The sequence below is a fragment of the Carcharhinus amblyrhynchos genome, chromosome 4, assembly GCF_965287045.1.
Source record: "Carcharhinus amblyrhynchos chromosome 4, sCarAmb.v2.hapA, whole genome shotgun sequence".
NCBI classification, from domain to species: domain Eukaryota; kingdom Metazoa; phylum Chordata; class Chondrichthyes; order Carcharhiniformes; family Carcharhinidae; genus Carcharhinus; species Carcharhinus amblyrhynchos.
Genome location: NC_137327.1, coordinates 19,167,354 through 19,195,176, shown reverse-complemented (window position 1 = coordinate 19,195,176; position 27,823 = coordinate 19,167,354). Strand labels below are relative to the sequence as shown.

The 27,823-nt window shown below is 41.8% G+C and overlaps 1 protein-coding gene across 2 annotated transcripts in view; it reads right to left on the bottom strand.

Moving 5' to 3' along the window:
* Positions 1-1,301: 1,301 nt before the first annotated feature.
* The window catches only part of cdk10 (cyclin dependent kinase 10), a 33,015-nt gene continuing 6,493 nt past the window's right edge, over positions 1,302-27,823 (bottom strand). For both annotated transcript variants that reach the window (XM_080186770.1, XM_080186769.1), the window contains 11 exons: positions 26,343-26,445; positions 23,512-23,593; positions 23,241-23,308; positions 21,058-21,110; positions 19,179-19,248; positions 17,365-17,424; positions 16,666-16,789; positions 14,246-14,385; positions 12,315-12,367; positions 3,113-3,239; positions 1,302-2,308 (listed from right to left, as the gene is read on the bottom strand). In XM_080186770.1, coding sequence (XP_080042896.1) covers positions 3,145-3,239; positions 12,315-12,367; positions 14,246-14,385; positions 16,666-16,789; positions 17,365-17,424; positions 19,179-19,248; positions 21,058-21,110; positions 23,241-23,308; positions 23,512-23,593; positions 26,343-26,445 — 848 coding nt within the window. In that variant the 3' untranslated portion in view covers positions 1,302-2,308; positions 3,113-3,144. The remainder of the gene's footprint in view (positions 2,309-3,112; positions 3,240-12,314; positions 12,368-14,245; positions 14,386-16,665; positions 16,790-17,364; positions 17,425-19,178; positions 19,249-21,057; positions 21,111-23,240; positions 23,309-23,511; positions 23,594-26,342; positions 26,446-27,823) is intronic.

Here is a 27,823-nt window from a genome sequence, read left to right as displayed (position 1 = left end):
GTATTAAATAGGGTCAGAGCCACGGGACACACCGGAAATGCAGACTTACATGTTAACGTTTTTGTCTTTTTATTCCGCGGGTGGCGGTCCACCTTGTTGTCAAACAAGGGGCATGCACACGGTGGGTCGTGCGTGGGCTGCTCTTGGAGGTTCCGGGAGTGGCCTAGTACTTCGTGTCGGTGTGTGTGCTTAATCCTGGACCGGTAGACGGGCGCCGCAACAGCTCAGTGACTAGCACTGCTGGCTGTGCAGATACATGGATTTGGGCCTGTGTCAGTGGGAGTTTGCGCATTCTCCCTGTGGTTGCGTGGGTTTCCTCCGGGCGCTCCGGTTTCCTCCCACACCCCAAAGATGTGTTCTTAGGCTGATTGGTATACCAAACTGACACTATTCTCCCCTGAATCTGGCTAAGTTAGGGGTTCCACTCGCAGACACGCAGGGCGGGGTAGGTGTGGGAAGATGCAGCGGCGCGGGCTCGTTGGGCCGAAGGGCCTGTTTCCCGTGCTGGGTTGTTCTTTGCGCTGTTTTTGTCAGTAGTCTTGAATACTTAGGCATTCTGTTACATGGTAATTAAATCACCCAATTATTTTTCTCCCACTTTGCCTGCTAGAGGTTTTCAAATGCTTGAGTTGTATTTTGCTCCTAAAATTTCAAAATCTCTGACCTGGTGTTTGGTATGCATCTTAAAGTTTGCTTCACCTGGAAAATGTTCAAATTGGAAAAAAAATCCCAGAACATTCTGGGAGTAAATCTGACAAGCCAATTGCTTTCTGCTTTAAGTTTTTTTGAAGAACCACAGCTTACTTGCTGCTAAAACTAACTTGCAACCACCAGACTCAGCGTCCTGTCATGCATACCTTTTGTAAACTCTGCTGTTTGTGTTGTAACTCTGACCAATTCATGTTCACCAATGATGTCTGACCAATGCTTTATCCCTTTCTCCTGCTTAAGCAACACATCAACTTTAAAATTCTCCATGTGTTCCAAAGGTAGGGGAGTCTAAAACTAGAGGGCATAGATTTGTGAGAGGAGAGAGATACAGAAGTATCCAGAGGGGCAATTTTTTCACGTAGAGGGTGGTGGGTGGTTGAAACAGGCTGCCAGAGACAGTGGTAGAGGCGGGTACAATTTTGTCTTTTAAAAAGCATTTAGTTACATGGGTGCGATGGGTATAGCGGGATATGGGCCAAAAGCGGGCAATTGGGATGAGCTTAGGGGATTTACAAAAAAAGGGCAGCATGGACAAGTCAAGCCAAAGGGCCTGTTTCCATGCTGTAAACCTCTGTGACTCTAATCCACCATTGTCTTGCCCTTCTCTGTGTCTATCAATTTCAACCCTACAGTCCTCCGAGAACTCGGTTCTAATTCTGATTCATGCAGCCCACCATTTGCAGCCATATCTTCAGCTAACTCCATCCATTGCGTTGGAATTTCTCTCCTTAAACACAGCCGTGCTCCACTTCTTCATTTCCCAATCTTTGATCACTTATCCAAGTATCTCATGGTTTGATGCAGTGTCTTGCATTTAAGAGCAGAAACACTACTAGGTTTGTTGAGAACTGTTATTGATTTTTGATAGGAAGCTGAATCTGAGCTGTCTACATACAGGAAGTTATGTGTTGACACAAATAAACACCAAACCAAATAGATTCCAATCAGTTCAAATTTTTAACACTTACATAGATAATTATTGTGCATATTCTTAAGTCATCAGAAATCAACAACAGCAGATGGAGTTGAGACTTCAATATATTTCTGTCAGCATATCACATTTTTATTGTGAAGATCATTACCACATATACAATATGTATGACATAACATTAGCTACTTACACTATAAATTAACTAAACTTTTTTGGAACAATGGTCTTGTTCAGACAAAGTCAAAAACAAATTTGACAAAGAGGAAATAAAATTCAGAAAAGGACCCACATTGGAAGAGATGTATCGCAATTAGATGTGTGCAAATTTATCAGTTGCACTGACTGCAATGTGTTGTGAAAGACATCAGTTGGTTTTATACAACAGTCAGTGATCGTCTGAGAGTAGTCTGATGTTTTATTTTTTGTCCTGTACCATTTTAAATAGTGTTGTTATTCTGTCATTGCACACAATTGTCAGTTTGATTAATTCAATATTGCCACTGGATCATTGCCACTCCTGAGCATTGTTTCAGCCAGAGCGTTGTCTCCTGGTAGGTTTGTGCTTCGTAACATCCACTTCAGCTTGTACGACATGGGATACAGCACATTAGGAAGAGCACGTTCTTCTTTGTCTCTTGAGCAATAATCTGAGTGTAAAACAGAGAGCTGGGGGAGGGGAAAAAAAAGCTTTTTGACAATTTATTTAGGTTTCCATGATAATAGGCTGTGATCACAGAACACTAGATTATAGCACTTTCTTATTCGAATGTTGCAATGCTGCAACAGCAATAAGTTAAACTATAAAAAAATTAAACTTTTAGAAGTACACAATCTATCATGCATGAAAAAGACTTGCATAGAAGTTGACCAAATTAAAATATGGATTAAGAATAGCAAAATTACAATGAACAAAAAAAATCAGCCAAGATTTTTGTTTTCATAATAAGCAATCATTGAATGCAGGTTTCTTTACAACCTAGATCAGGAGTGGGTCAGACTTCAACTTGTGCAAACTATAAAATTGAGGTGACTTTTTTGACAACTGCAGTTTGGGATGTATATTTTTTCTGATGATGAGGTGTCACTACACCAGGTTATAGTCCAACAGGTTCATTTGAAATCATAAGCTTTCCGAGCACTGCTTCAACACCCGCCTGATGATTAACTGTATTGTTAACTATTAACTAAGGAATTTACTTGAATGCTTTTGGACAGTTGGTAAATACAATTAAGTTAGAGGGAAAATGTTAAGAGATAAGAGGAGGAAAATACCCAATCACCAAACTAAGATGTGACTGCATCAGGAGATGTAACCTGGCAGTATTACTTACAATCTTGGAATTGTTTCTCTCACTCATACATACATACATACATACACACACACACACACACACACGCACATACACAGTAGAAATAGGCCTGACAAAAGACACAGCACCCACATCTGAAAGATAATAAGTGACCTTGTACCTTAGATGTCCTTAGGCATCAAATACATTGCATTACACTTTGAGACGTTTTTGCTGATTATCCACACTAGAAGCAGCTCGCTTGTTACGATGATGAGGGAAGGTAGGCATCAGCTCTGGTTCACATGCTTTAAGAGAGAGAGAGTTTCTGATTTAGTTTCAAATTGTATTTTTTTTTCTATTAATCAGACAGGTATTTGTATAAGTTTTATCCGGAACAGTAAATTGATTTTGCAGTTTAGCTTTGTTTGCTGAAGCAGAGAGAGAGAGCTAAGATTTTACCTGTTAAAAACCTGTTTAAAATAAGTTTAAAGCACTTTACTCTTTGTAGAACTGTTTAAAGCATTTATTTATTGTATTTACTGCTTTAAGAATTCTGAAGGAGTGGTTAAAAGGCATTTGTGGACCAGCCTGCTTTAATTATCAAGGGGCCACACGGTGAAGCCTTCCATTGTTTGCTGAAGCAGAGAGAGAGAGCTAAGATTTTACCTGTTAAAAACCTGTTTAAAATAAGTTTAAAGCACTTTACTCTTTGTAGAACTGTTTAAAGCATTTATTTATTGTATTTACTGCTTTAAGAATTCTGAAGGAGTGGTTAAAAGGCATTTGTGGACCAGCCTGCTTTAAATCAGCGCCAGGTTTAAAAGGAGGCCTGGTGTAGACAGCGGGCAGCGTCTGAGCGGGCAGCGGAGTGAGTGGGAAGCAGAGTGAGTTAATAGGGCTTAATATCAAAAAGGGCTTGGAGGAAAAAAGGCCAGGTGAGTTTGTTTGAAAAAACAAGGAAAAAAATTTTTTTCAAAACTACTACAGCAGGAAACAAGGAAAAAAATTTTTTTCCCCATAAAAAAATTACAGTGAATAATGGAGGGGCATGTGATGTGTGGTTTCTGTATGATGTGGGAACTGGTGGACCCCAGGGTCCTTCCCAGTGACCATGTCTGTAGTAAGTGCAGGTTGCTGGAGGAGCTCCAGCTCAAGGTGGATGAGCTGGCCTCTGAGCTACAGACACTGAGGCTCATCAGGGGGAGAGAGGGTGCCATTGTCAATGGGGTGCAAGTGACATCCACCCCTGCTAGACTGGCTAAATCTAAGGGTCAGGGACAAAAGGGGGCTGCTGGGAGGAGGAAGGGGGGTGAGGAGCGGAGGCCTCAGCCTCTTAATCTGCATAACAGGTTTGAGGTTCTTGCTTCCAGTCTGGAAGAGGACGAGGCAGGTGAGGTTGGTGAGCAAACTGCACACGGTACAGTGATGCAGCAGGACATAGGCAAAGAGAAGGGGAAAAGGAACGTAGTAGTGATTGGAGATAGTGGGGTGAAGAATATTGACACTGTCCTTTGTCACAATGACAAAGTGCACAGAAGGGTGTGTTGTCTGCCTGGTGCTCGGGTACAGGATGTCGCAGCTGGGCTGCAGAGGAATCTGGAGTGGGAGGGTGAGAACCCGGTCGTTGTAGTACATGTGGGTGCCGGCGACGTAGGCAAAGTGCGGACTGAGGATCTGGGGAGGGAGTATGAAAAGCTGGGAATGGAATTAAAAAGTAGAACCGACAAGGTGGTCGTCTCTGGGCTACTGCCTGAACTGAGTGCAGACGGGCGTAGGGTTGACAGGATAAAGGAAGTGAATGGGTGGCTCAGGGATTGGTGTGGGAGGAATGGGTTCGAATTTATGGGGCATTGGCACCAGTATTGGGGTAGGTGGGACTTGTTCGGGCGGGATGGGGTGGGTCTGAACCGTGCTGGGACCAGAGTGTTGGCGAATCGAGTAAAGAGGACTGTAGACAGGGCTTTAAACTAATTAGGGGGGGGGAGGGTGCGAGGGTAGGTGACGCTACGAGGTCTAAAGTTAAGGATAGGGTACAGGTAAGGGAAGAGGCCGAGGATGTCCCAATTGGTGGCGTTACGGCAAATAGGGTCCAGGTGAAGGCTGGGATGAAAGCGCTTTATCTGAATGCACGAAGCATTCGGAATAAAGTGGATAAGCTGGTGGCGCAGATCGACACAAATGGATACGATCTGGTGGCCATTACAGAGACGTGGCTGCAAGGTGACAGGGACTGGGAGATGAATGTACGGGGCTATCAAGTGTTTAGGAAGGATAGGCAGGAGGAAAGAGGGGGTGGCGTAGCTCTGCTGATTAAGGATAGTATCAAGGTGGTAGCAAGGGATGATATCGGAGCCAAAGAGCAGAAAGTGGAATCGTTGTGGGTGGAGATTAGGAACAGCAAAGGGAGGAAGACGCTGGTGGGTGTCGTCTATAGGCCCCCAAATAATGATCTGGAGGTGGGGCGGGCTGTTAACGCGCAAATAAGTGCGACGTGCAGGAATGGGACGGCAGTAGTTATGGGAGATTTCAATCTGCATATTGATTGGTCGACCCATGTTGGACGAGGTGGGCTCGAGGAGGAGTTCTTGGAATGCTGCCGGGATAATTTCCTTGAACAGTGTGTGTTGGAGCCGACGAGGGAGCGAGCTATCTTGGATCTGGTGCTATGTAATGAGGCGGGTAGAATTAGGGACCTTGCGGTGAAGGATCCTCTTGGAGAGAGTGATCATTGCATGGTGGAGTTTCTGTTGCAGATGGAGGAGGAGAAAGTGGGTTCCCGGACACGCGTCCTTTGTTTGAATAGAGGGGAGTATGGTAGGATGAGAGAAGAATTGGCGAATGTGGACTGGGGGAGCGCGTTGGAAGGTAGGTCTGCTGAGGAGCAGTGGAGGATCTTTAAGGAGATCTTTCTTGGTGCTCAGCAGAAATTTATTCCGATGGTCAAAAAGGACAGTAGGAGGAGAGGTAATAAGCCGTGGATAACGAAGGAGGTGAAGGAAAGTGTTAAATTAAAAGCGGAGGAATTTAGAGTAGCTAAGAGCAGTGGGCGAGAAGAGGATTGGGAAAGGTTTAAATGTCAACAAAGATTGACAAAGAAGTTGATAAAGGAGGGTAGGAGAAGCTATGAAGCTGGGCTAGCGCTTAATATAAAAAAGGATAGCAAGAGTTTTTATAAATATATAAAAAGGAAGAGGCTGGCTAGGGTGAACGTTGGTCCTTTAGAGGATGAGAAAGGGGAGCTAGTGGTAGGGGATGGGGATATGGCGAAGGTCTTGAATAACTTTTTTGTTTCTGTCTTCACGGAGGAGGACGTGAATAATTTGCCGGGTGTTAGCGATGGAAAGGTGGTAGGACTGGAGGGTCTTAATGACATTACTGTTACTAGAGAGGTGGTGCTCGACAGACTGGAGGGGCTGATTGTGGACAAGTCCCCAGGACCGGATGGAATGCATCCGAGGGTTCTGAAAGAAATGGCGGAGGTTATAGTGGATGCCTTGGTGGTTATTTTCCAGACGTCGCTGGATTCCGGGGAAGTGCCGGAAGATTGGAAAACGGCTAATGTTACGCCGTTGTTTAAGAAGGGTGCCAGGCAAAAGGCGGGGAATTATAGGCCGGTTAGTTTAACGTCTGTGGTAGGTAAAATGTTGGAATCCGTCATTAAGGAGGAAATTGCGAGGCATCTTGAAGGGAATTGCTTGATAGGGCAGACGCAACACGGTTTCATTAAAGGGAAGTCGTGTCTGACAAATTTACTGGAGTTCTATGAGGATGTGTCTAGGGCAGTGGATAGAGGAGAGCCGGTGGATGTGGTCTTTCTGGATTTTCAGAAGGCGTTTGACAAGGTACCTCACAAGAGGTTATTGCAGAAGGTCAGGGGACATGGAGTTGGGGGTAGGGTGTTAGCGTGGATAGAGGATTGGTTGTCAAATAGGAGGCAGAGAGTGGGGGTCAATGGGTGCTATTCGGATTGGCGGTTGGTGACTAGTGGGGTGCCCCAGGGGTCGGTGCTGGGGCCTCAGCTATTTACCATTTATATAGATGATCTGGAGGAGGGAACCGAGTGCAGGGTGTCGAAATTTGCTGATGACACCAAGATTGGGGGAAAGGCAAATTGTGCGGAGGGTGTGGAGAGTCTGCAGAAGGATCTAGATAGGCTGGGCGAATGGGCCAGGAAATGGCAAATGGAATTTAATGTTGGCAAGTGTGAGGTGGTCCACTTTGGTAGGAAGAATGGTAGGAAGGACTATTACTTACGTGGCGAAAAACTGCAGCAGGCGACGGTGCAGAGGGACCTCGGGGTCCTTGTGCATGAGTCGCAAAAACCCAGCTTGCAGGTGCAGCAGGTGGTCAGGAAGGCGAATGGGATGCTGGCCTTCATAGCGAGGGGGATTGAATATAAAAGTAGGGAGGTCTTGCTGCAGCTGTATAGGGCATTGGTGAGGCCGCAGCTGGAGTACTGTGTGCAGTTTTGGGCGCCGCACCTGCGCAAGGATATTTTGGCCCTGGAGGGAGTGCAGAGGAGGTTTACTAGGCTGATACCGGAGTTGAGGGGGTTGAGCTATGAGGAGAGGCTGAATAAACTAGGCTTGTACTCGTTAGAGTTTAGAAGAATGAGGGGAGATCTCATTGAGACGTATAAGATGATGAATGGGATGGATAGGATAGAGGTGGAGAGACTCTTCCCGCTCAAAAAAGACAGTAGGACTAGGGGGCACAGCCTCAAGATAAAGGGGAGGCGGTTTAGAACGGAGTTGAGGAGGAACTTCTTCACTCAAAGGATGGTGAATCTCTGGAATTCTCTGCCCGTTGAAGTGGTGGAGGCTGCCTCGCTAAATATTTTTAAAAAGCGGGTTGATGGGTTCTTGATAAGAGAGGGGATTAAGGGTTATGGGGAGAGGGCGGGAAAGTGGAACTGAGCCACGACAGATCAGCCATGATCTTATTGAATGGCGGGGCAGGCTCGAAGGGCTAGATGGCCTACTCCTGCTCCTATTTCTTATGTTCTTATGTTCTTATGTTCTTTACATTTATAATAGAAAAATGCACTTCAGGGTGGTGTACTGATTGGTCTATATCTAGGTCTTGCCTGAACAATCCTGGATTTTCATTAAACATCCTGGTATCCCAACAATTTCCTCAAGTTATTCAAGTCTCTAAATTTTTAGCTTTTCCTTTTTTGGACAATCTTGAAACTATACTATTGGAAACAAGGCAATAGAAGATACAGCCAGATTGGGGGAAGACCCTGGGATTATTGACAGCTGATCCTAGGGAGACTCCCCCAGCTTGGCTTGCGCTCCAATTTATCCAGGCCACTCTCCCAGATGTGGTGTTGACAGCATCTCTTATTCTCTGCCATCATGGGCAGCACAGTGGTTGGCATTGCTGCCTCAGCACCAGGGACCTGGGTTCAATTCCAGCCTCAGGTCACTGTGGAGTTTGTATGTTCTCCTGTGTCTGTGTGAGTTTCCTCTGGGTGTTCCAGTTTCCACCCACAGTACAAACTTGCACGAGTTAGGATAATTGGCCATGCCAAATTGACCCTCGTGTCAGGGGGATTAGCAGGGTAAATATGTGAGGTTGCGAGAATAGGGCCTGGGTGGAACTGTGGTCGGTGCAGACTCAATGGGTTGAAAGGTCTCCTTCTGCACTGCAGGGATCTGATGATCATTGAGCTCAAGGTTGCTCTGCGGCAGCTGCAAGTAGACGTGCTCAGCAAGGAAGCCAGGAAGAAACAGCCCTTGCACAATGGAGTGGAGAACAATTATACAGACTTGCATTTCCCCCTAATTTGAAACTCAAAATGAGCAGGTGCTGGTTAGTGCATCCCAATTTTGAAAATCGGTCATCTTATTCATATTTGCATCATAAGTAATGAGGAGGCTATCAGGAAGCTGCCGTCCAAGTTACTCTGCTCCTCCAGAAGCTTCACTATACTGGCCTCCTATTGAAAAACTCTACTGAAACACACAGAAGGATATGAAGTTGCTGTACTTAGATGCCTCGTGCCCACTAAATGTGGCAATAAAAGTTGGGACTCATCTACTCTTGTATGAGTAATAGTTTAATGCATGGACAATCTTAATACTACCAAAGACCCTATCTTAATTTCTTTAGATTTTAATTACTATTGGAAACATTTTTAAAAATACTTAACTTTTTCTTTCATATCTCTCAAAATGTTGCTTCCTGTGAATGATTTGATGTTTAACTAACTATTCCAACTGGCAGCTCCTGATTCAGACTGTGAAAGCCTCAATGATAATTGAGGCTCAGAAAGGACAGCAGGACTAGGGGGCACAGCCTCAAGATAAAGGGGGGGGGGGGGGGGGGGGGGGGGCGCAGTTTAGAACGGAGTCGAGGAGGAACTTCTTCACTCAAAGGGTGGTGAATCTCTGGAATTCTCTGCCCATTGAAGTGGTGGAGGCTACCTCGCTAAATATATTTAAGACGCGGGTAGATAGGTTTTTGGTAGGCAAGGGAATTAAGGGTTATGGGGAGAAAGCGGGAAAGTGGAACTGAGCCACTTCAGATCAGCCATGATCTTACTGAATGGCGGGGCAGGCTCGAAGAGCTAGATGGCCTACTCCTGCTCCTATTTCTTATGTTCTTATGTTAATTCTTCACCCTGGTTACACAGATACATCATTGCTTGTCGTGTCCACGCTTTTTTCAAGAGTCCCAGAAGGAAGTGTTGTATTGGAATTTTAAATTTAAAATAGAAAAAAAATTTAGAAGTTATAGAATTCCTAAAGTGCAGAAGGAAGCCACTTGGCCCATCAAGCTTGCACCAACAGTAACCCCACCCAGTCCCTATCCTTGTAACCCCATGTATTTACCCCGCTAATTTCCCTGATATTAAGGGGCAATTTAGCATGGTCGGTTAATCAATCTAACCTGCACATCTTTGGAATGTGGGTGGAAACCCATAAAGATACAGGGAGAACATGCAAAATCCACACAGTGACCCAAGGTTGGAATTGAAACCAGGTCCTTGACACTGAGGCAGCAGTGCTAACCACTGTGCCACCATGCTGCCCAATTTTTCCCTTAATCCAATCTTTCATTCCATCTTTAATTCTCTTTCTGCACCCAATTTGATGTTGAATTCACCCGCTCTTTATTCCTCCTTTGTAGTCCTTGCACTATTTGTTTCTCATTATTTCAATCTGATTAAGGAGAATTAGTTTCTTGCTCTATTCTCAGATCCCAGATGTCTGGTTTCTCTTCATTGCAGGTTATCAATTTGCACTTTCAGAAATCTTGTGGGCCAAAAGATGCAGGAGAAAGTCTCATTAATTTTCCTACTACAGTAAAATCTGGCCCAATGGTGTTCTGAGAAGGCAGCCAGTTATTGTGTTGATGTTACTGCCTGCCCAAAAATTGAAAATGTCCAAGTTATTTGACTAGTCCATACTTTGAAATGTTAAGGCTGGCAAATCAGAATATCCATTAGACAGACACTCTTGCAGTCAGGCATTGAGGGGAGAAACAGCTCAGCACTTGATCAAAAAATTGTTATTTATATCATATCTACTTGTGTTGTAGAAATTAATATTCTGATTGACAATTGACAGAAAATATTTTACTTGCAGAGGTAATCTGCCTTTTAGAGATTCAAAAGGAATGTGTTCAAGGGATGGGTCTTCCAGTTCCATGCTTCTCTTAACATTTTTAATACAAGGTGGTCAAGAGTGAAGGATGTTTACCAGTGATTCAGTAAAATATTTCAGGAAAGAACTAAAGATTTTGGATTTTGCGCATTGGGAATGTCAATCATTATACTGCCACTCACTTGATGTATGTCTGCATGTGTAAATATACTAAATACAGTTTTTGCTTGAACATAAACATTTTGAATGTGGTATTTCCTACTGTTCAACGTGGACCAGAGAAGGTGCTGGGCAGCTAATGTGACTGCCAGGACATGTGGAAACAATGAAGATAGGAGCAGGAGGAGATCATTTAGCCTTTCGAGCCTGCTTTGCCATTCATTGCATCATGGTTGATCATCCAACTCAATAGTCTAATCCTGTTTTTTCCCCATAATCACTGATTCCATTTGCTCCAAGTGCTATATTCAATATTTGGCATCAACTACTTCCTGTGGTAATGAATTCCACAGGCTCACCACTCTTTGGGTGAAGAAATGTCTCCTCACCTCGGTCCTAAAATGGTATAAACTGAATCTTCAGCCTGTGACCACCCCCATGCCCCCCACCCCTCCACCTCCGGGAAGATCCTTCCCATATCTACCCTGTCGAGTCCTCTCTCTCTCTCTCTTCCCCGCCCCCCACCCCCACCATTCATCTGAACTCCAGCAAAAACAATCCTAATCTATCAATCTCTCCTCATACATCAGTCCCACCATCCCTGGAATCAGCCTGGTAAACCTTTACTGCGTTCCCTTGACAGCAGGAACATCTTCCTCAGAAAAGGAAACCAAAACTGCACACAATACTCTAGGTATGGCCTCACCAAGGCCCCGTATAATTGCAACAACACATCCCAGCTCCTGCACTCAAAACAGCTGGCAATGAAGGCCAACATGCCATTTTGCCTTCTTTACCACCTGCTGCACCTACGTGCTTACCTTCAGTAACTGACGCACAAGGACACCCAGGTCCTGCTGCACAATCCCCTTTCCCAATTTACAGCCATTCAGGTAGTAACCTGCCTTCTTATTTTTGCTTCCAAAGTGAATAACCTCACAATACTGAGGTACAATTGTTAGATTTGTGGTATATACCATTTCACGGATGGTTGCAATTTCAGAAACTGCTTTTTAAAATCTGGGATAAAGTGTTGAGCCACCAAAATAAATGAAACTGTTGCAGAAGGCAACAATACTTAAATATTATCAATGCATCTTTGAGTTGTGATATTATAAAATATGTAATTCTGAGAGGTCCAATGGCGCAGTGGTTTGCATCTCTGCCTCCGAGTCGGGTGCTCCAGGTTTGAGTCACACTCCAGGATTTGATGGCCAAGGTGGTGAAAAGCTAGCAACCTGCCCAAGAAATTCTAGCCATGAGAACGGACAAGAGTATGTGCTTTGTCTACTTCATCTGCCTGTAGGCATGAAAGGATGGATATACAACTCTAATACAAGGTAGGCAAGCAACATGAAGTCGATAATTTATTTTTAAACAGGGATGGGAAAATTTTGATTTATGCCCTTTATTCAATGTAAGTTATACCACAAGATCAGAGTGTTATTAGAATCAATTTTTAGGGGCGTTCAAATACCAAATTTTACTTTATCAAATGTGATTTCTATGTGAAAATAAATGATATGTTCAGAATTAGTTTGTTTTTGTCATGTACAGAAATACCATGAAAAATGAAAATCAGTGCAAAATATTTCTAAAACTACTTACGTAATGGTTTTTCTTTAAAATAGGAACTTTCCAGACTGTCCTCTGCTGTTGCCCTTTAACATTGAATAACATCCATCATTCCCTTTATCATATGCCAAGTACAGAATCACAATAGTACAAAACACAAATGCATTAGTGGCAATTTACTATACCAGTACCAGTTCTTTGTAAAATTCTATCTTAATTGAATGTTTTTAAGGCAAGGATAGATAAGGGTTGTGGTGAGTGGGTGGGTAAGTGGAGCTGAGTCCACAAAAGATCAGCCATGATCTTAGTGCATGGCGCAGCAGGCTCGAGGGGCCAGATGGCCTACTCCTGCTTCTAGTTCTTATATTCTTAATCATTCAAGATGCAAAGTCACAGAACCATTAACTTCTTGTTATAACGTTTTAATTCAAAGCTCAATCCAACAGACAGATTTACATGCTGATGGCAAATTATTGACATCTTCAGCACTTCAGCTTCTGAAAGTACAGTGGGGCAAAATTTTAAAAATGAGCAGCCCCTGAACTAAGTGATGAGAGGACAATTAGGAAATTTGGCTGTGGAGATGTGTAAATAATACAATGCACTTATCTGCATCAGTTTTTTAATTTCATGAAATACTGACGTCACTGCCCAGGTCAGTATTTTTGTTGGCCATCTTCAATTGCCTTGAAGGTAGTGGTGAGCTACCTTCTTAAAGCACAATGGGTCATCTGGTTTAGGTAGAGCCACAGTGATGTTAGGAAGGGAATTTGAGCCTATAGCAGTAAAGGAACAGTGATATAGTTGCAGCTGATGATAGTGTGTGGTTTGGAGGTGAATTTTCTGGTGGTGGTGTACGCAATATCCACCTTTAATGCCCCAAGCAATGGTATGGTCTCTCTGGTGTAGATCCAAAGATTGATTTCTGCCTAAGTAAAGGCTGGTGCCTGATTTAGAGTTCCAAAACTTCTTGGAGGTCTCCTCACTGATCACTGTTGCAGAGGTCCTGTGTCCACCCCCATCTTAATTTGTGTACCATCTACATCCACTGCAGCAAAAATAGACTCTGCACACCCCTCACTCATATTAAACATCTCTCCTCTGCCTGGTTTAAGATTGATGTGGGTATGCCGGCGTTGGACTGGCGTAAACACAGTAAAAAGTCTGACAACACCAGGTTTTAGTCCAACAACCTGGTGTTGTCAGACTTTTTACTGGTTTAAGATTTCCAAGTGACACACCGTTAACTGAGGCTTCCTTGCATTCGAAGTTGGACTTGCTCTTAGCACCTCAGCCCTTTTAACCTAAATTACTCTACTTGTTGTAAGAAGACAAGCTGAGAAAATCCTCTTGCCAGTTTACAGTCAAGCCAGCTTTTTTGAAAGGGACTCCCACCTTCACTGGAGGCATCCATGAAACAGGAGAAAAAAAGTTGTGGAATGGATAGGCATTTAATAAAAGTGAAACCTAAACAAAAATTGAAATAAATAACTAGGGTAGAGGAAGACATACTGAGTTGGAGGAAACTTAAAAATAAATTTATTTTTGTTATGAAGTGTTAACATTACAGTAATAAAGTAAAGCAAGGTCAGGATTAGCAGTATTACTCTAAAACTGACCAAATACAACACTGAAAAATGCTCTCAACATTTAAATAAATTCATTACTGTAATATAAATTCTTGCTGTAGCACCATGCATGCTGAAAATTAAAGAACAAAGCAGAGAGCTTGGAAGTGTATCCAACAACAGAATGGGTAAGAATTCTTTTAGATGAGAGGGCACAATCTAATCCCAATCAATGTGACTCCCATATTATCACCAGACCTACACTTATAATGTGACCTTACTCTGAATGCTATTTCAACAAAGATAAAGATCTAACACATGAAAGCACTAACTTTCCCGTTAGAAACTATTTCCATGAATCTCTTACCACATACAAAACAACAAATGTTAAAATACCTCTTTTTTGGGTCATACATGAAGAGGAAGTTGAGAAGTCGAAGGCCTGCTTCCGAAAGCCATGGAAACTTGTGCTTCAGGTTATTGTAAGGCTGTTTTCGCAGAGTGTACTGACCCACTAATGGCAGCTTGGAAAAACCCTAGACCACATCATAAATACAGGTAAATAGCTACTCGATAATATGAAAGGAGCATCAAGAGCATTGTGATAACAGCTGGTAACACCATTTATGCAGAAGATGAACACTTCTTCCTATTTATTTCAAGCCATATCGTAATCAAATCCTGATCTTCTTTATTCAACATTACACAAAAAAAGAGCCTTCTTCAAACAGAATGAAAAGCTTAAACAGACTTCAACATGTGGAAAAATAACATTAAAACTGTTTAAAACCTGCAGCTTTTTTCAATGATACAGAAGCAAAATGCTGAGAACTTAAAAAGCAGAAAATCCGGAAAAAATCTCAGCCACTCTGGCACCATATGTGGAGGAAGAAGCAAGCTAACAGATCAAACATTTTGAGAACTATGAAGGCAAACAGACCCTGCATTTCCCACTATAGGCTAACGTGTTGGTTTGCTTGCATGTTCCTGCTACCAGGCTATTTTTAAATATGCTGGTTCTGGGGGGCGAGTTACCAGAAACCAATTATAGAAACCGATGGGCTATAAAGGTAACTGTGCAAATGCTGACTGGAATTTTCCAGGTGACAGTTAGACACCCCATTTAGACCAAATCCCAAGTAATGAACGGGGGTGGCAGCCTGCAGCAAAGCAGGTCATCACTGCTCCCTTAACCTCAACTCTGCCCTCTCCTTCCTCCCTCTGTGACCACCATTGCAAGATGGCTATATCTGCAGCTACACGCCACCCTGCACTCCTTCCATAAATGATGGCATGGCAGATGTGGCTTCCTTGTAAGTTTTCAGAGCATGCCTCCCAATTTTAGGTGTCCTCCCTCCCTCTGATCTTCACAAAGAGCCCCCAGCTCTGATAGGGGCCTGCTGATTTGCATGCTGTCGGATCGCCTATTGGCCCTCTAGTCTTGGGAGCCACCTGCTATCATTAATTACACAGCAAGCAGTTTCTGGCCACTAATTGGCCTCCTAGTCAAAAGTTGCATCCGACTTCAGGCTTAGGACCTGGAAATACATCGGACTTGGGATTCCCCAGATAAAAATTCAGCCCGATGTTCAAGCCTGTAACATTAAAAAGGGAGTTCTGATGAAAGATCCCAGACCTGAAATATTTATTTTGTTTCTCTCTCCCCCCACTAAGTGTTGCAGGATGGCCGGCTGATTATTTCCAGCATTTTCTTTCTCATTTATTACAACTATTTTCAGCACTTACTACCACAAAACTAGAGAAACTTAAAACAGAATAATTGTCATTAAAATCACTAAGGCACTGGTCCACGTCAGAAACAGAACAACAAATGTTCTTTAAACTGTGATCCAGATAGAATTTTCTACCGGAACAATAACTTAAATCCAAAAGATGTGTTTTTAAATCTATCTGTAATGCAAACATGGGATGGAATTTTCACAAAAAATTACTAAGTGTCATTCCGGGTGCGAACACTGATGTGATTGAATCAGATCGCAATTTTCCCACACTTAGTCATTTTCTTGGGAGAGTGGTGAGTTTTGCACTGATTCTGAGATGGACAGGTAATCCCAGCTTCAGAGATCGGGTGGTCTGATGTCAAATTGAAACTGAGGGGCCCCTGCCTCCTCCACAGTTATCAGGGGACCCCACCCTGTCCTCCCCTTATTCAAGGGATGTTTTCCCACCCACCACCCCCTCCATAACAAATCACTGGCATCAGGGCTTTCTCAATGGGTCCCGCCTTCATGACCACCCACATTGTGATGCCATCCCTCCCCATCCCCTCAAGGCTCCTCCGTTTCCTGCTTCCGGCTCTGCACAGTCCCTCCAAGCTCCACCCCCTGGCCCTGTCACTGCCTAATTGGGCAGGAACCAGATTATGTCCTGGAGCAGTGGGTGGGACGATACCCGATGAGGTTTGGCGCTGGTACAGAACGTGTTAAACCCATGACTTTCCAGCCCCACTCTGCTCTAACGTGTTCTGCACCAGGTGTGGACGTAACGCAGCTTGAGAATTGAGGCCATGCTCTTTGAAGTTACATATTCCATTAAGCTTAACTAATTGGGAGTGACTGTCATTAACAGAAGAGGAGGCTTTTAACTAGATATCCAATATCTTGACTGCTCTAACAGTGTCTTGGCTTTAGAAGGATGACACTAAAAGGCTAACAAATTGAATTTACACTTCAAGTTTCTGAGCTTATGTACTCAAGAGTTGTGCTCCACAACATTTATTGCACCTTCATAAATACGTTATTTTCTCTACTTATAGTGAACAAGCAAACCTCTGATGTATTCACAACATGACTTACTGGCCATATATTCTCATTAGGAGTCCCTAATAACTGAACAATCAAATCAATCTGATGGATCTCGGAGCTTCCTGGAAGCAAAGGTTTGTGAGCCAACAGCTCTGCAAGAATACAACCCACCGCCCTATATAAGCAAAAAGAAAAGATTATGAGAAAACCTCAAACAGATTTAGCACAATAAGAGACTTCACTCGAGAAAGAGAGAGAGAGAGAGGCTGCCTTTTTGCTGCGTATCTCCAGCTTATACTGCTTGGGTTCATAGAATCATAGAATCCTACAGTTCAGAAGGTCATTCGGCCCATCGAGTCTGCATCACGCACAGTCCCACCCAGGCCCTATCTTCATAACCCCATGCATTTATCCTAGAAAGTCCACCTGACCCTAAGGGGCAATTTAGCAAGGCCAACCACCTAACCTGCATATCTTTGGACTGTGGGAGGAAACTAGAGCACCCAGAGGAAACTCACGCAGACATGGGGAGAATACGCAAACTCCACACAGTGACTCAATCTGGGAATCAAACCCAGGTCCCTTGCACTGTGAAGCAGCAGTTCTACAAGGCAGGTAAGTGGGGTTGAGGATTATCATATTCGATCAGTCATGATCTCATTAAATGATGGAGCAGACTTGGCAGGTCTAATGGCCTACTTCTGCTTCTACATCTTATGGTCTTTTATTTTAATCAATTAAGGTACTTACCACATGTCAATAGCTGTAGTCTGGGTCTTTGTTCCCAATAGTAATTCTGGTGCTCTGTACCTAAGAATTCAAGTATACAAAATCCAATCAAAAATTGTGAGCTCCCAAATATGAAAAGTAACCTCAATGTTTAAATGTTTCACAAGTCAAAACATCCATTATAACTGCTTTAAATAAGGGGTCTTTGGTTTTGAAAAACTGAAGTAGCAAACATTAAACAATTTTTAACAACAACAACATTTTTAACAAGTCTGTAGTTTTTGTAAGTGACAAATTGTGAGTTTTATTTCTTTGATATTATTTCGTTAATATGAAAATGAACACTGAAGCTGCATCATTACATATAACACATTGCAAGTTATGGACATCATTGTGCAACACCTACAGTGCCAGAAAACTTTATATTCTTTTTAGAGAGCCAGAAAGATCTTTAACACTACTAGCAGCATGAAAAGAGACTGGGATTGAAGTGTTGAGATTGTCAAAATTACATGCACCAGGAGTTGGAGTGTCACATATTGATTTGATTTAACATTGTCACATGTATTGGGATACAGTGAAAAGTATTGCACTATACAAAGCATACCATTCATAGAGAACACAGGTGAGGAGAAGAGAGAGTGCAAAATGTAGTGTTACAATCACAGCTAGGGTGTAGAGAAAGATCAGTTTCATATATGGTAGGTTCATTCAAAATTCTGACGGCAGCTGGAAAGAAGCTGATCTTGAGTCAGTTATCGAGATCTGACTGCATAAAAGCATTAGATTAGATATGTGGCTGCTTTTAAGAAGCTAGATCATGAAGCTTTGAAACATTAATCACAAGAAATGACTGACAGAGTGAGATTATTGAAAATTGGTTTGTAGGGATATTATTAAGCTAGAAAAAATGCAGAAAAGATTTACTAGGATGCTACCAGACTTGATGGTTTGAATTATAAGGAGACTGGATTGACTGGGACTTCCCTGGAGCATAAGAAGCTTAGAGGTGATCTTATAGAGGTCTATAAAATAACGAGGGGCATAGATAAGGTAGATATCTTTTCCCAAAGGTAGAGGAGTCTAAAACTAGACAGTATAGGTTTAAGGTGAGAGGGGAGAGATGCAAAAGAATCCACAGAGGCAACTTTTCCACTCAGAGGGTGGTGAGTGTCTGGAACGAGTTGCCAGAAGCAGTAGTAGAAACGGTTACAATTTGGTCTTTCAAAAAGTATTTAGACAGTTACATGGGTAAGATGGGTATAGAGGGATATGGCTGAATGCGGGCAATTGGGAATAGCTTAATGGTAAAAACTGGGTGGCATGGACAAGTTGGGCCAAAGGGTCTGTTTCCATGCTGTAAACCTCTATGACTCTATCCGAGGTGGTGTGGAGTAAGGTGACTTCGACATAATGTACTTCATAATGGTTGGTCTCTAATGTTTAACCAAAATTTGCAATGCAACAGTCACATTGGGTTTTTTTTATTGTGTCTTGAAGTTTCTGGTAACTCTGGATGAAAAAGATGTCTGTGAGCTGTGCAAAGATTCTGAATTAGATTAAGGCAGGATACAATCTTCTAAACGCTTGTCTCCAGTATTCCCTCAACGTCCTCAACAAATCTATTATGCATCATAATGCATAATAGATAACTGTTTATAGAATCTGAGTCAAGAAGTGCTTTTGGAAATAAATATGTGGAACTGAGGAAAACATGAAGGGATGATAGCGAATACACTCCAAAAAGGGTCTTCAAGCTACACACAGTTTAATATCAAATCATATCACAATCATAGAAATATAGGACCTAGATTAATCTGTGCCAACTAACTTACCATAGTGTAACTACTTTTGGAGTCATTGGCTTCAAAGGCACTCCATATGCGCGTGCCAACCCAAAATCCGCTGCAATGAAGAATAACACCATTAAAAGATTTAAAGCAGGAAAGATATGCAGCATCTAAACAGCGTAAGATGCAAAAGGAAGAATTATAGTGCCTTTGACAGCTTCAGGACACGCTGAAGCAATTTATAGCTAAATAATTATTTCGAAATGTAGTCACTATTGTGGCAGTCAACATGTTCACACTAAGGTCCCATGAAAAGCCAAGAGTTAAATGATCAGATCGCATGTGGGAGCAGAATACCTAAATTCAGGGAGTGTGAATAGTGAACAAACTGCTGAAAAAGAGAGACATGCTGTTTAAGCTTTTCATCCTGCGTTCATCATTCAGATCGCAATTTATATCCCATGAGAAGAGAGTGTTGATTGGTTAACAAGTTCGGTAGAGGTGAGGTCCTGGAGAATATAGTAGGGAATAGTTAACTGCAAAGCTATTGTTCAAATTCAAAACCAGGCAGGTTGACTCCTCAAGGAATTACCATGGGGAATGAACCAGGAATTGGCTGACCTCCTAAGCTTTTGTTTAGTGGAAAAAGATGCAATGCTTGGGCATGCTCATTCTTTCTGCAAAGACACGGCCTTGTGTTTGAATATATGTGGCTTCTAGTACGAAAAATTGAGCCTCAATGCATGCCCCATAGATATTCTTAAATTAGTTTTCAGAGTCATTCTTTGCATGATCAGGATTGTTTAGCAAGTGTTGTCCAGTAAAAGAAAAAAAATCACATTTAATGTTGGGCAGTATGTTTTTGGTTTTGCAAGCACAGACTGGTTGGGTAAGGACAGTACATCGTCTGCTACCAACAGCCAAAGCTTCACGATGTTTGATCCAATCACCGCCAGTTGATGGGATTTTTGGCTTACATACCCAGCATCACAGCAGCACTGAAATTCATCTACCACATTGCCCATTCATGTAACAGGTAGAACATCTTTTTGGCTTGACAGCAGCATCCTGTAAGCAGAGTGTTGCTCCTTCATAGGTACAGCGACAAATGGCGAGCTGCACCTGTTGCTCAAATTTCTGAGGTAGACTGGACACCTTAGGCCTTTTCATGAGCTTATCTGACATACAGCAAGCAATGACCTGATCAGGGTACCATTATCATGCAGAATGGTTTTGATGTGCCCTATTTCAGCATCAAACTAGCAAAGAGCAAATAGCTCCAGCCTTACTTATGAGATGGCTGAAAAGGCCAACTTCATAGCTCATGAAGCTGTTGGAATCATGGAATCCCTAGCGTGCAGAAGCGGCCATTTGACCAATCAAGTCTGCATCAACTCTCCAACAGAGTATCTTATCCAGGTTCTCTCCCTCGCTCTATCCCTGTAGCCCCACACATTTCCCATGGCTGATCCATCAAATCTACATATCTTGGGATACAAAGGGGCAATTTAGTATGGCCAATCCACCTAATCTGCAAATTTTTAGGCTGTGGGAGAAAACAGAGGAAACCCATGCAGACATGGGGAGAATGTACAAACTCCACACAGACAATCACCCAAGGCGGGAACTGAACCTGGGTCTCTGGAGCCGTGAGACAGCAATGCTAACCAATGTACTACTGTTGACATCCCAAGACATATATTCACCTACCAGTGAAGGTAGGTTCAATTTACAAATTAAACAATGGTCCCACAAAGCACAGCCTATATCAGTCTGAAGAAAGCCCACCTTAATTTTTTTTTAAAATATAAAGAATTCATGAAAGTTGTTATTGTGCAATTTCAAATGGTTAAATCAATTTTATGAGACCAAAAGCTAATGGAACCAACGACATTAAATATAAATAGAAGGTTACAAATCTTACCTATCTTAACACACCCTTTATCGGTCATTAGTAAGTTGGATACCTTAAGGTCCCTACAGAAAAAAAAGGATTTGTTACCAATTTGAAGTCGTGTAAAAGCTCATCTCAGAGCTGTAGATGGGACCCAAGGTCCAAGTCTCTGTTACTAAACAGCACTGACTCCGAGCTAAACAGAATGATTTCTGCTCCAATTAATCTCCCAGAAGGCATTACAGTTTATAATTAACAGTTAGAATGATTCATACAGAAAGAAATAAAAATTGATTTTTTGAAATGAAAAGTGTCAATAATTATAAAAATGCTTCCTTCCTAAAAGAAAATGCTTCATGCCCGGTGAATGCAGATTTTCCTGTTGTTGTGCCGATTTCAGGTCCTGCTATGTTTAAATATTTGGGATTAAATGTGCAGCATCACATTAACTGCATAAATTCAGGACCTTTGTTGGTCATACATGTGGCGATGCCCAGCTCAGGAAACAAGTAGCAGAGAATTTTGGAAGATATATTGGAAGCAGTGTTAACAAACAGGTAAAGCTGCTATAGCAATATTTGACTTTATTTGATTTGATTTATCATTGTCACATGTATTAGCATAAAGTGAAAGGTATTGTTTCATGCACACTATGCATATGGTTCCTGGACTACAAAGGGGAGAAGGAAACAAGAGAGTGGTGTTACAGTCATTGTTAGGGTGTAGAGAAAGATCAACTTAATGCAAGGTAGATCCATTCAAAAGTCTGATGACAGTAGGGAAGAAGCTGTTCTTGAGTCGGTTGGTATGTGACCTCGCAACTTTTGTATCTTTTAGAGCTAACCTAATTCTATCATGTGTGATTATCCCTAGAAAAAGTGGCGTAACTTTGCTGTTAAGCTCTAGTTACGCAAAGAGATTCTAACCAATGTATCCAGAATCGATGGGGCAGACAGGTGAAAGAAAGAATATTGATCAGGGGACTGGCAATAACTCCCTATAGAACAGAAACTTTTACATCCATCTAAAAAGACAGAAGGGTCTTACTTAACATATCATCACAAAAAGACAGTACCGATGACAATGCTGCACTCCCCTCAGTACTGCACTGGAGTGTTAGCCTTGAATTTTGTGCTCAAACCCTATAGTGGAACTTAAATCCACAACTTTCTGATTCAAGTTCAACAACTGAGCCATGCCTTGCTGTACTACATTGAGGGCCACAACATCAGTGGGAAAGAAATTTCATAACCCAGCAAACAATGAATGCAATTAGTGCCCCAAACTGCTAACAAATGATTGGCATAATTTCATGAAAATCAGCACCACATTAAAAGAAGTTTCATGGAGCTATATCATTTAAAGTATTCAGTATTTCTGTAAAAGATAAGCTGGCAAAGTCTAATCTGATATGAAGAATGTGTGATTTTCACCCTGCCATTAGGTAAATCAATGACATACCCCCATGTGTAATCACTCGTGTCTTAGGACTTGCAACCTAGGAGGTCATAAGCTCAGATTGTACCAATTGTTAAAAACAGAATTCAGTAAATTTAGTAATTTATGAATCACCACCAGAAAAATCTACTTAAATACTGAAGGATTGTTGTGAAGATCCAATTAGTTCATTCTTTCCTTCAGAGAATAATCCTGCAATCTAGCCAATACATTACTCCAAACCCACTTAATAGTTGACTTTTTGGCCTTTTTTGGGATAGGCCACTTGAGGCAAGAAAACGCAAAATGTTGTGCTAAAATTATTTTATGCTCATAAAATCTAGGCTATCAGGCACAAAGTTTTGCTGAACTAAGGTTTGAACTTCATGTACAAAGAACCAAGAGCAATTTTGGGTTGCAAAATTGCACATTCCAACACATAAGGTTTGATCATATTCCGTACTTTAGGAAGCTGAAAGATAAAAAAGCCAACCCATTTGTGAAAGTTAACGGGATAGAAATAAAACCAAATGTTAGATCCCATGTATAATGGATAGCCAATTCGAAACTTGTCATTTAGCACCACTGCCCCAAATATCGAGCCCAATGTGTTTAGTTTTCCAGCTACAGTCCAGCATTGTCTCCTTTTTTTTGTGCAGTAGCAGCTTTTTTAAAGGCAGCTCTTTGGTCTTCTACTCCCCAGTGTTAAAGTGATTTGCCGTTTCAAGTCTATGTTAAAAGAAACAATGATACTTAGCTTTTCAACTCTCTCTCACCTGTGAATAATGAAGTTTTCGTGTAGATATCGCAGTCCCTTCAATAACTGCAGGATTATACATTTCACCTTAAGAAAAAGAGAAGTAATCCAATAGTAATTCAATAGGAAGGAATAATGGCTGTAAAGTGTTTTATAAAACCATGAGAACATATAAGAACTAAAAGTGAGAACGTGGTGCTTTCACTCGGGAATGAAGTTATCAACCTAGGACTTTGCAACTCTTTTAACAAACTATGATAGAAATTCTAAAAGCTTAAACTTATGTTTACCTGAGCCTCTGAGAATGGTGACTGCATATTTTCCAGAAGACTGGCAAGATCCTGTTCACAGTATCCCATTACCAGGAAAATACTGTGGAAAAACGTGATAAAGAAGTGAAAAATTCATCTATCGCTTAACGATCTTCATGTTCTACCTTAGTAAAAGCATTACATGACAACACATCCTTCCTAAGAGTATTTAAAATGTTTTGCAGCTTTTAATACCCAGGTAGATAAGGCATTACTTCATTACTAACCATAGTTCAGCACTTCTGATAATGATAAACATTAATGTCAGAATGGCTTTATGAAGGATAAATCATGTTTAACTAATTTGCTAGAGTTCTTCAAAGATGTAACAAAGCCAAATGGATAATGGGGATACTGTAGTGTAGATACTGTAGATGTAGTATATCTGTACTTCAGAAAGACATCTGTTAAGGTGCTGTATAAAAGGTAAGATCACATGGGGTTGGGGTAATTTATTAGCTTGGATAGAAGACTGGCTTACTAACAGAAGGCAGAGAGTGGGGATAAATGTTTCTTCTTCTGGTTTGCAAGATGTAACTAGTGGGGTAACACAAGATTCGGTCCTTGTGTTTACAAGTTATATTAATCATTTGGATACAGGAATAGGAGGTACTATAGCTAAATTTGCAGATGGCAATAAAATAAAGGGATAGTAACCTGCAACGTGTAAAAGAAATTTACAAATGGATATAGATAGGTTAGGTGAGTGGGCCAAAATGTGCCAGATGGAGTTTAATGTGGATAAGTGTGAGGCTATCCATTTTGGTCGGGAAAACGGAAAGGCAAATTATCTAAGTGGAAGAAGACTTTGGGGCACTTTGGTGCAGAGGGTATCCTTGTGCATGAGTTGCAGAAAACTGGTATGCAAATACAACAGGCAATAAGGAAAGCAAATAGAATTTTAGCATTTACAACTGAAGGAATTGAGTATAAAAGTAAGGAAGTGTTGCTGCAACTATATAAGGCATTGGTGAGACCGCACCTGGAGCACGGTGTATAGTTTTGGTCCCCTTAATGAGGAGGGATGTAGTTGCAATACAGGCAGTTCAGAGGAGATTCACTAGATTGATTCCAGAAATGAGGGGGTTTGTCTTATGAAGAGAGATTGAGCACTTTAGGTCCGGGCTCTCTAGAGTTTGGAAGAATGAGGGGAGATCTAATAGAAGTATACAAGATGTTAAAAGGTATTGACAACGTATATGTAGATCAGATGCCCCACAAGAGGAAGCAATCTAGAACAAAAGGTCATAACTTCAGGATAAAAGGTATCTGATTTAAAACAGAGATAAGGAGAAACTACTTCTCTCAAAGGGTGGTGAATCTGTGGAATTTATGGTTTTAAATTGGGTGGCAGGGTGACACAGTGGTTAGTACTGCTGCCTCACAGCGCCTGGGACCCAGGTTCAATTTTGGCTTCGGGTCTGTGTGGAGTTTGCACACACTCCCTGTGCTCGTGTGAGTTTCCTCCAGGTGCACCGGTTTTCTTCCACAGTCCAAAAATGTGCAGGTTAGGTGGATTAATCATGGTAAATTGCCTCTTAGTGTCAGGGGGACTAGAAGGGCAAATATGTGGGGTTACAGGGATGGAACCTGGATGGGACTGTTGTCAGTGCAGGCTCAATGGGCCAAATGGCCTCCTTCTGCACTGTAGGGATTCTATAATTTTATAAATTGCTAATGGAATAAAATAAACATTTGTTGCACAAAAACTCGGAGTGTTTTTTTAAAATAAATTCTCTGTGTGTGTGGAGCCAATTGTCTCCTGTTCAGTCCAAGGCCCCTGTAACACAGTTATATTTTGGTTTCCAGAGTTGTCTCAGCCGCAGTGCCCGCCCAGCAATAACCGATCAGTGTCTCCCTGTGTGTGAGACATAGAACTTCCTCATGAGTGAGCTCTCAGCTGCACTGTACAGCTGAAGCAGAGGGGGGAATGTCAACCTCTGCCATCTCGGCAACAAGTCTCGTTCACCTTATTTTGCAAAACCCTGGGAAGTCCCTTGGTTTTGTGAATCCTAGTTCGAGAACTACTGCTCAAGGGTAGCAAAGCAAAGGCCAGACCAGCTAAAGGAGGTTAAAAGCAACAACATAAAAAAGACAGTTACAATGCAACATTCACTCGTTGTAGGTTATTATTACATAATACATATAATTTCTACCACTGGTAAGTAATAGCACAAGTCCCGAATTGTCAGTCTGATTCTGTAGGCCTTTAGGAAAAAGAGAGATTCCTAAAATGTACTGACAATTAATGTACTGTATATTACAGCTATAAATTCCCCATCACAAAATTTGCTATCCTCTACATCAAGGATAGTAAATGAAGTAGGGCAATCTCAAAGTGGTAACAGTTATTTTTCCTCCTTGGGCAGAACAGTGGTTAGCACTGCTGCCTCACAGCACCAGGGACCCAAGTTCAATTCTGGCCTTGGGTCACTGTCTATGTGGAGTTTGCACATTCTCCCCACATCTGCGTGGGTTTCCTCCAGGTGCTATTGTTTCGTCCCACAGTCCAAAGAAGTGCAGGTTAGGTTGATTGGCCATGCTAAATTGCCGCCTAGTGTCAGGGGGATTAGCAGGGTAAATACATAGGGTTACGGAGATGGGGCCTGGGTGGGATTGTTTTTGGTGCAGGTTCGATGGGCCGACTGGCCTCTTTCTGTACTGTAAGGATTCTATGAAAAAGAAAAGGAAGCCAAGGAATAACGAGTTAACCTGGAAATCTTCAAATTTAATCTTTCAAACTTTTGTTTAAATCTTCCTGGCTGCAGATGAAAAGTCGGCATGTTTGTGCTGTGAATCAAATCACTGACCTGTCTAAATGGTTTCCAACCACTACTTCTTTCAACTCCACAATATTTGGGTGCCGCAGTTTCAGGAGCAGATTAATCTCTCTTAAACTACTGATGGGAATACCTGCAAATGAACAAAACAAACACAGAAGCTTATACTTGTAGCAGATTGGATTTTATTTCACCCAATTCTATTTGTGCTTATTATTACATTACATTATTAAATTACAACAGTAACTCCCCTTCAACAAGTTAAAAAACAATTATTGCACCCATTTACACTTATACTTACTTTCTACATTTTTTTTCCACAACAGTGGACTGGGAGGATTCGAAAGAGCCTTTTTAATGCTGTTACCTAACTGATGGATAAATAGACCATCCAAATTAAAACCAAAGCTAACCAGAGCAGGCCAGCGGCTGGAAATTCTGCGGAGTAATTCACCTTCTGACTCCCCAAAGTCTGTCCACTATCTACAAGGCACAAGTCACGAATGTGATGCTATACTCTCCATTTTCCTCAATGAGTGCAGTTCCCACAACAAGCAAGAAGCTTGACACCATCCAGGGCAAATAACCCACAGGAATGGCACTCCATTCACTACCTTAAAACATTCACTTCCTCCATCCCTGCTGCAAACTGACAGCAGTGACTGCTACCTACAAGGTAGACTGCAGCAATGCACAAAGGAACCTTCAACAGCATCATCCATCTTGAAGAACAGGACAGCAAATGCATGGGGAGGCCACAACCTGCAAGTTCCTCTCCAAGCCACATACCATCCTGACTTAAAACTACATCACTGTTCCCTCACTGTTACTGAGTCAAAATCCTGGAATTCCCTTCCTAACAGCACTTTGGGTATACTATACCACATGGCCCCCTGATGTTCACTACTACTTTCTCAAGGACAATTAGGAATGGGCAGTAAATGCTGGTCTAGCCAAAGATGCCTACATCCGATGGAAGAATTTTGAAAGATCCAAAATTGCAAGTCCAAGATCTACTAATAACAGCAAATTGAGGTTGAGGAAGATTGATTCAAATTTTAGATGCAGGCTCCAAGACTTTGTGACAAACAATAGTTCAAGATCAGAAACTTTTGTTTTAATAATTATTAATTCACATTAGCATTCCAGCTTGCAGAGTGATGCAACATTATTAACTATGATGAGTGAACAGACATTATCAATGATAAATCTAAAGCTTAATAGAATAAGTAATAGCCATTTTAGCTACAAGTTATCATTTCAAGGACACCACTATAACCCTTCATGCGCTTGGCACTTGTGTCATCACAGAAAGTGATCTCAATTTTACTTTAGTACACACTCAACTAGAGATTATTAGAGTCTAGTAGCATTTTCATTTATTATTTTCACAACTTCAAATGAAAATAATTAGGTCAATTTTAAAATTACACAACAAGACATTGTGCACACTTGCACCCCCATCCCAATTTATGTTTCCCTTACTGAAATGAACAAGCTGCCTTTTGGTC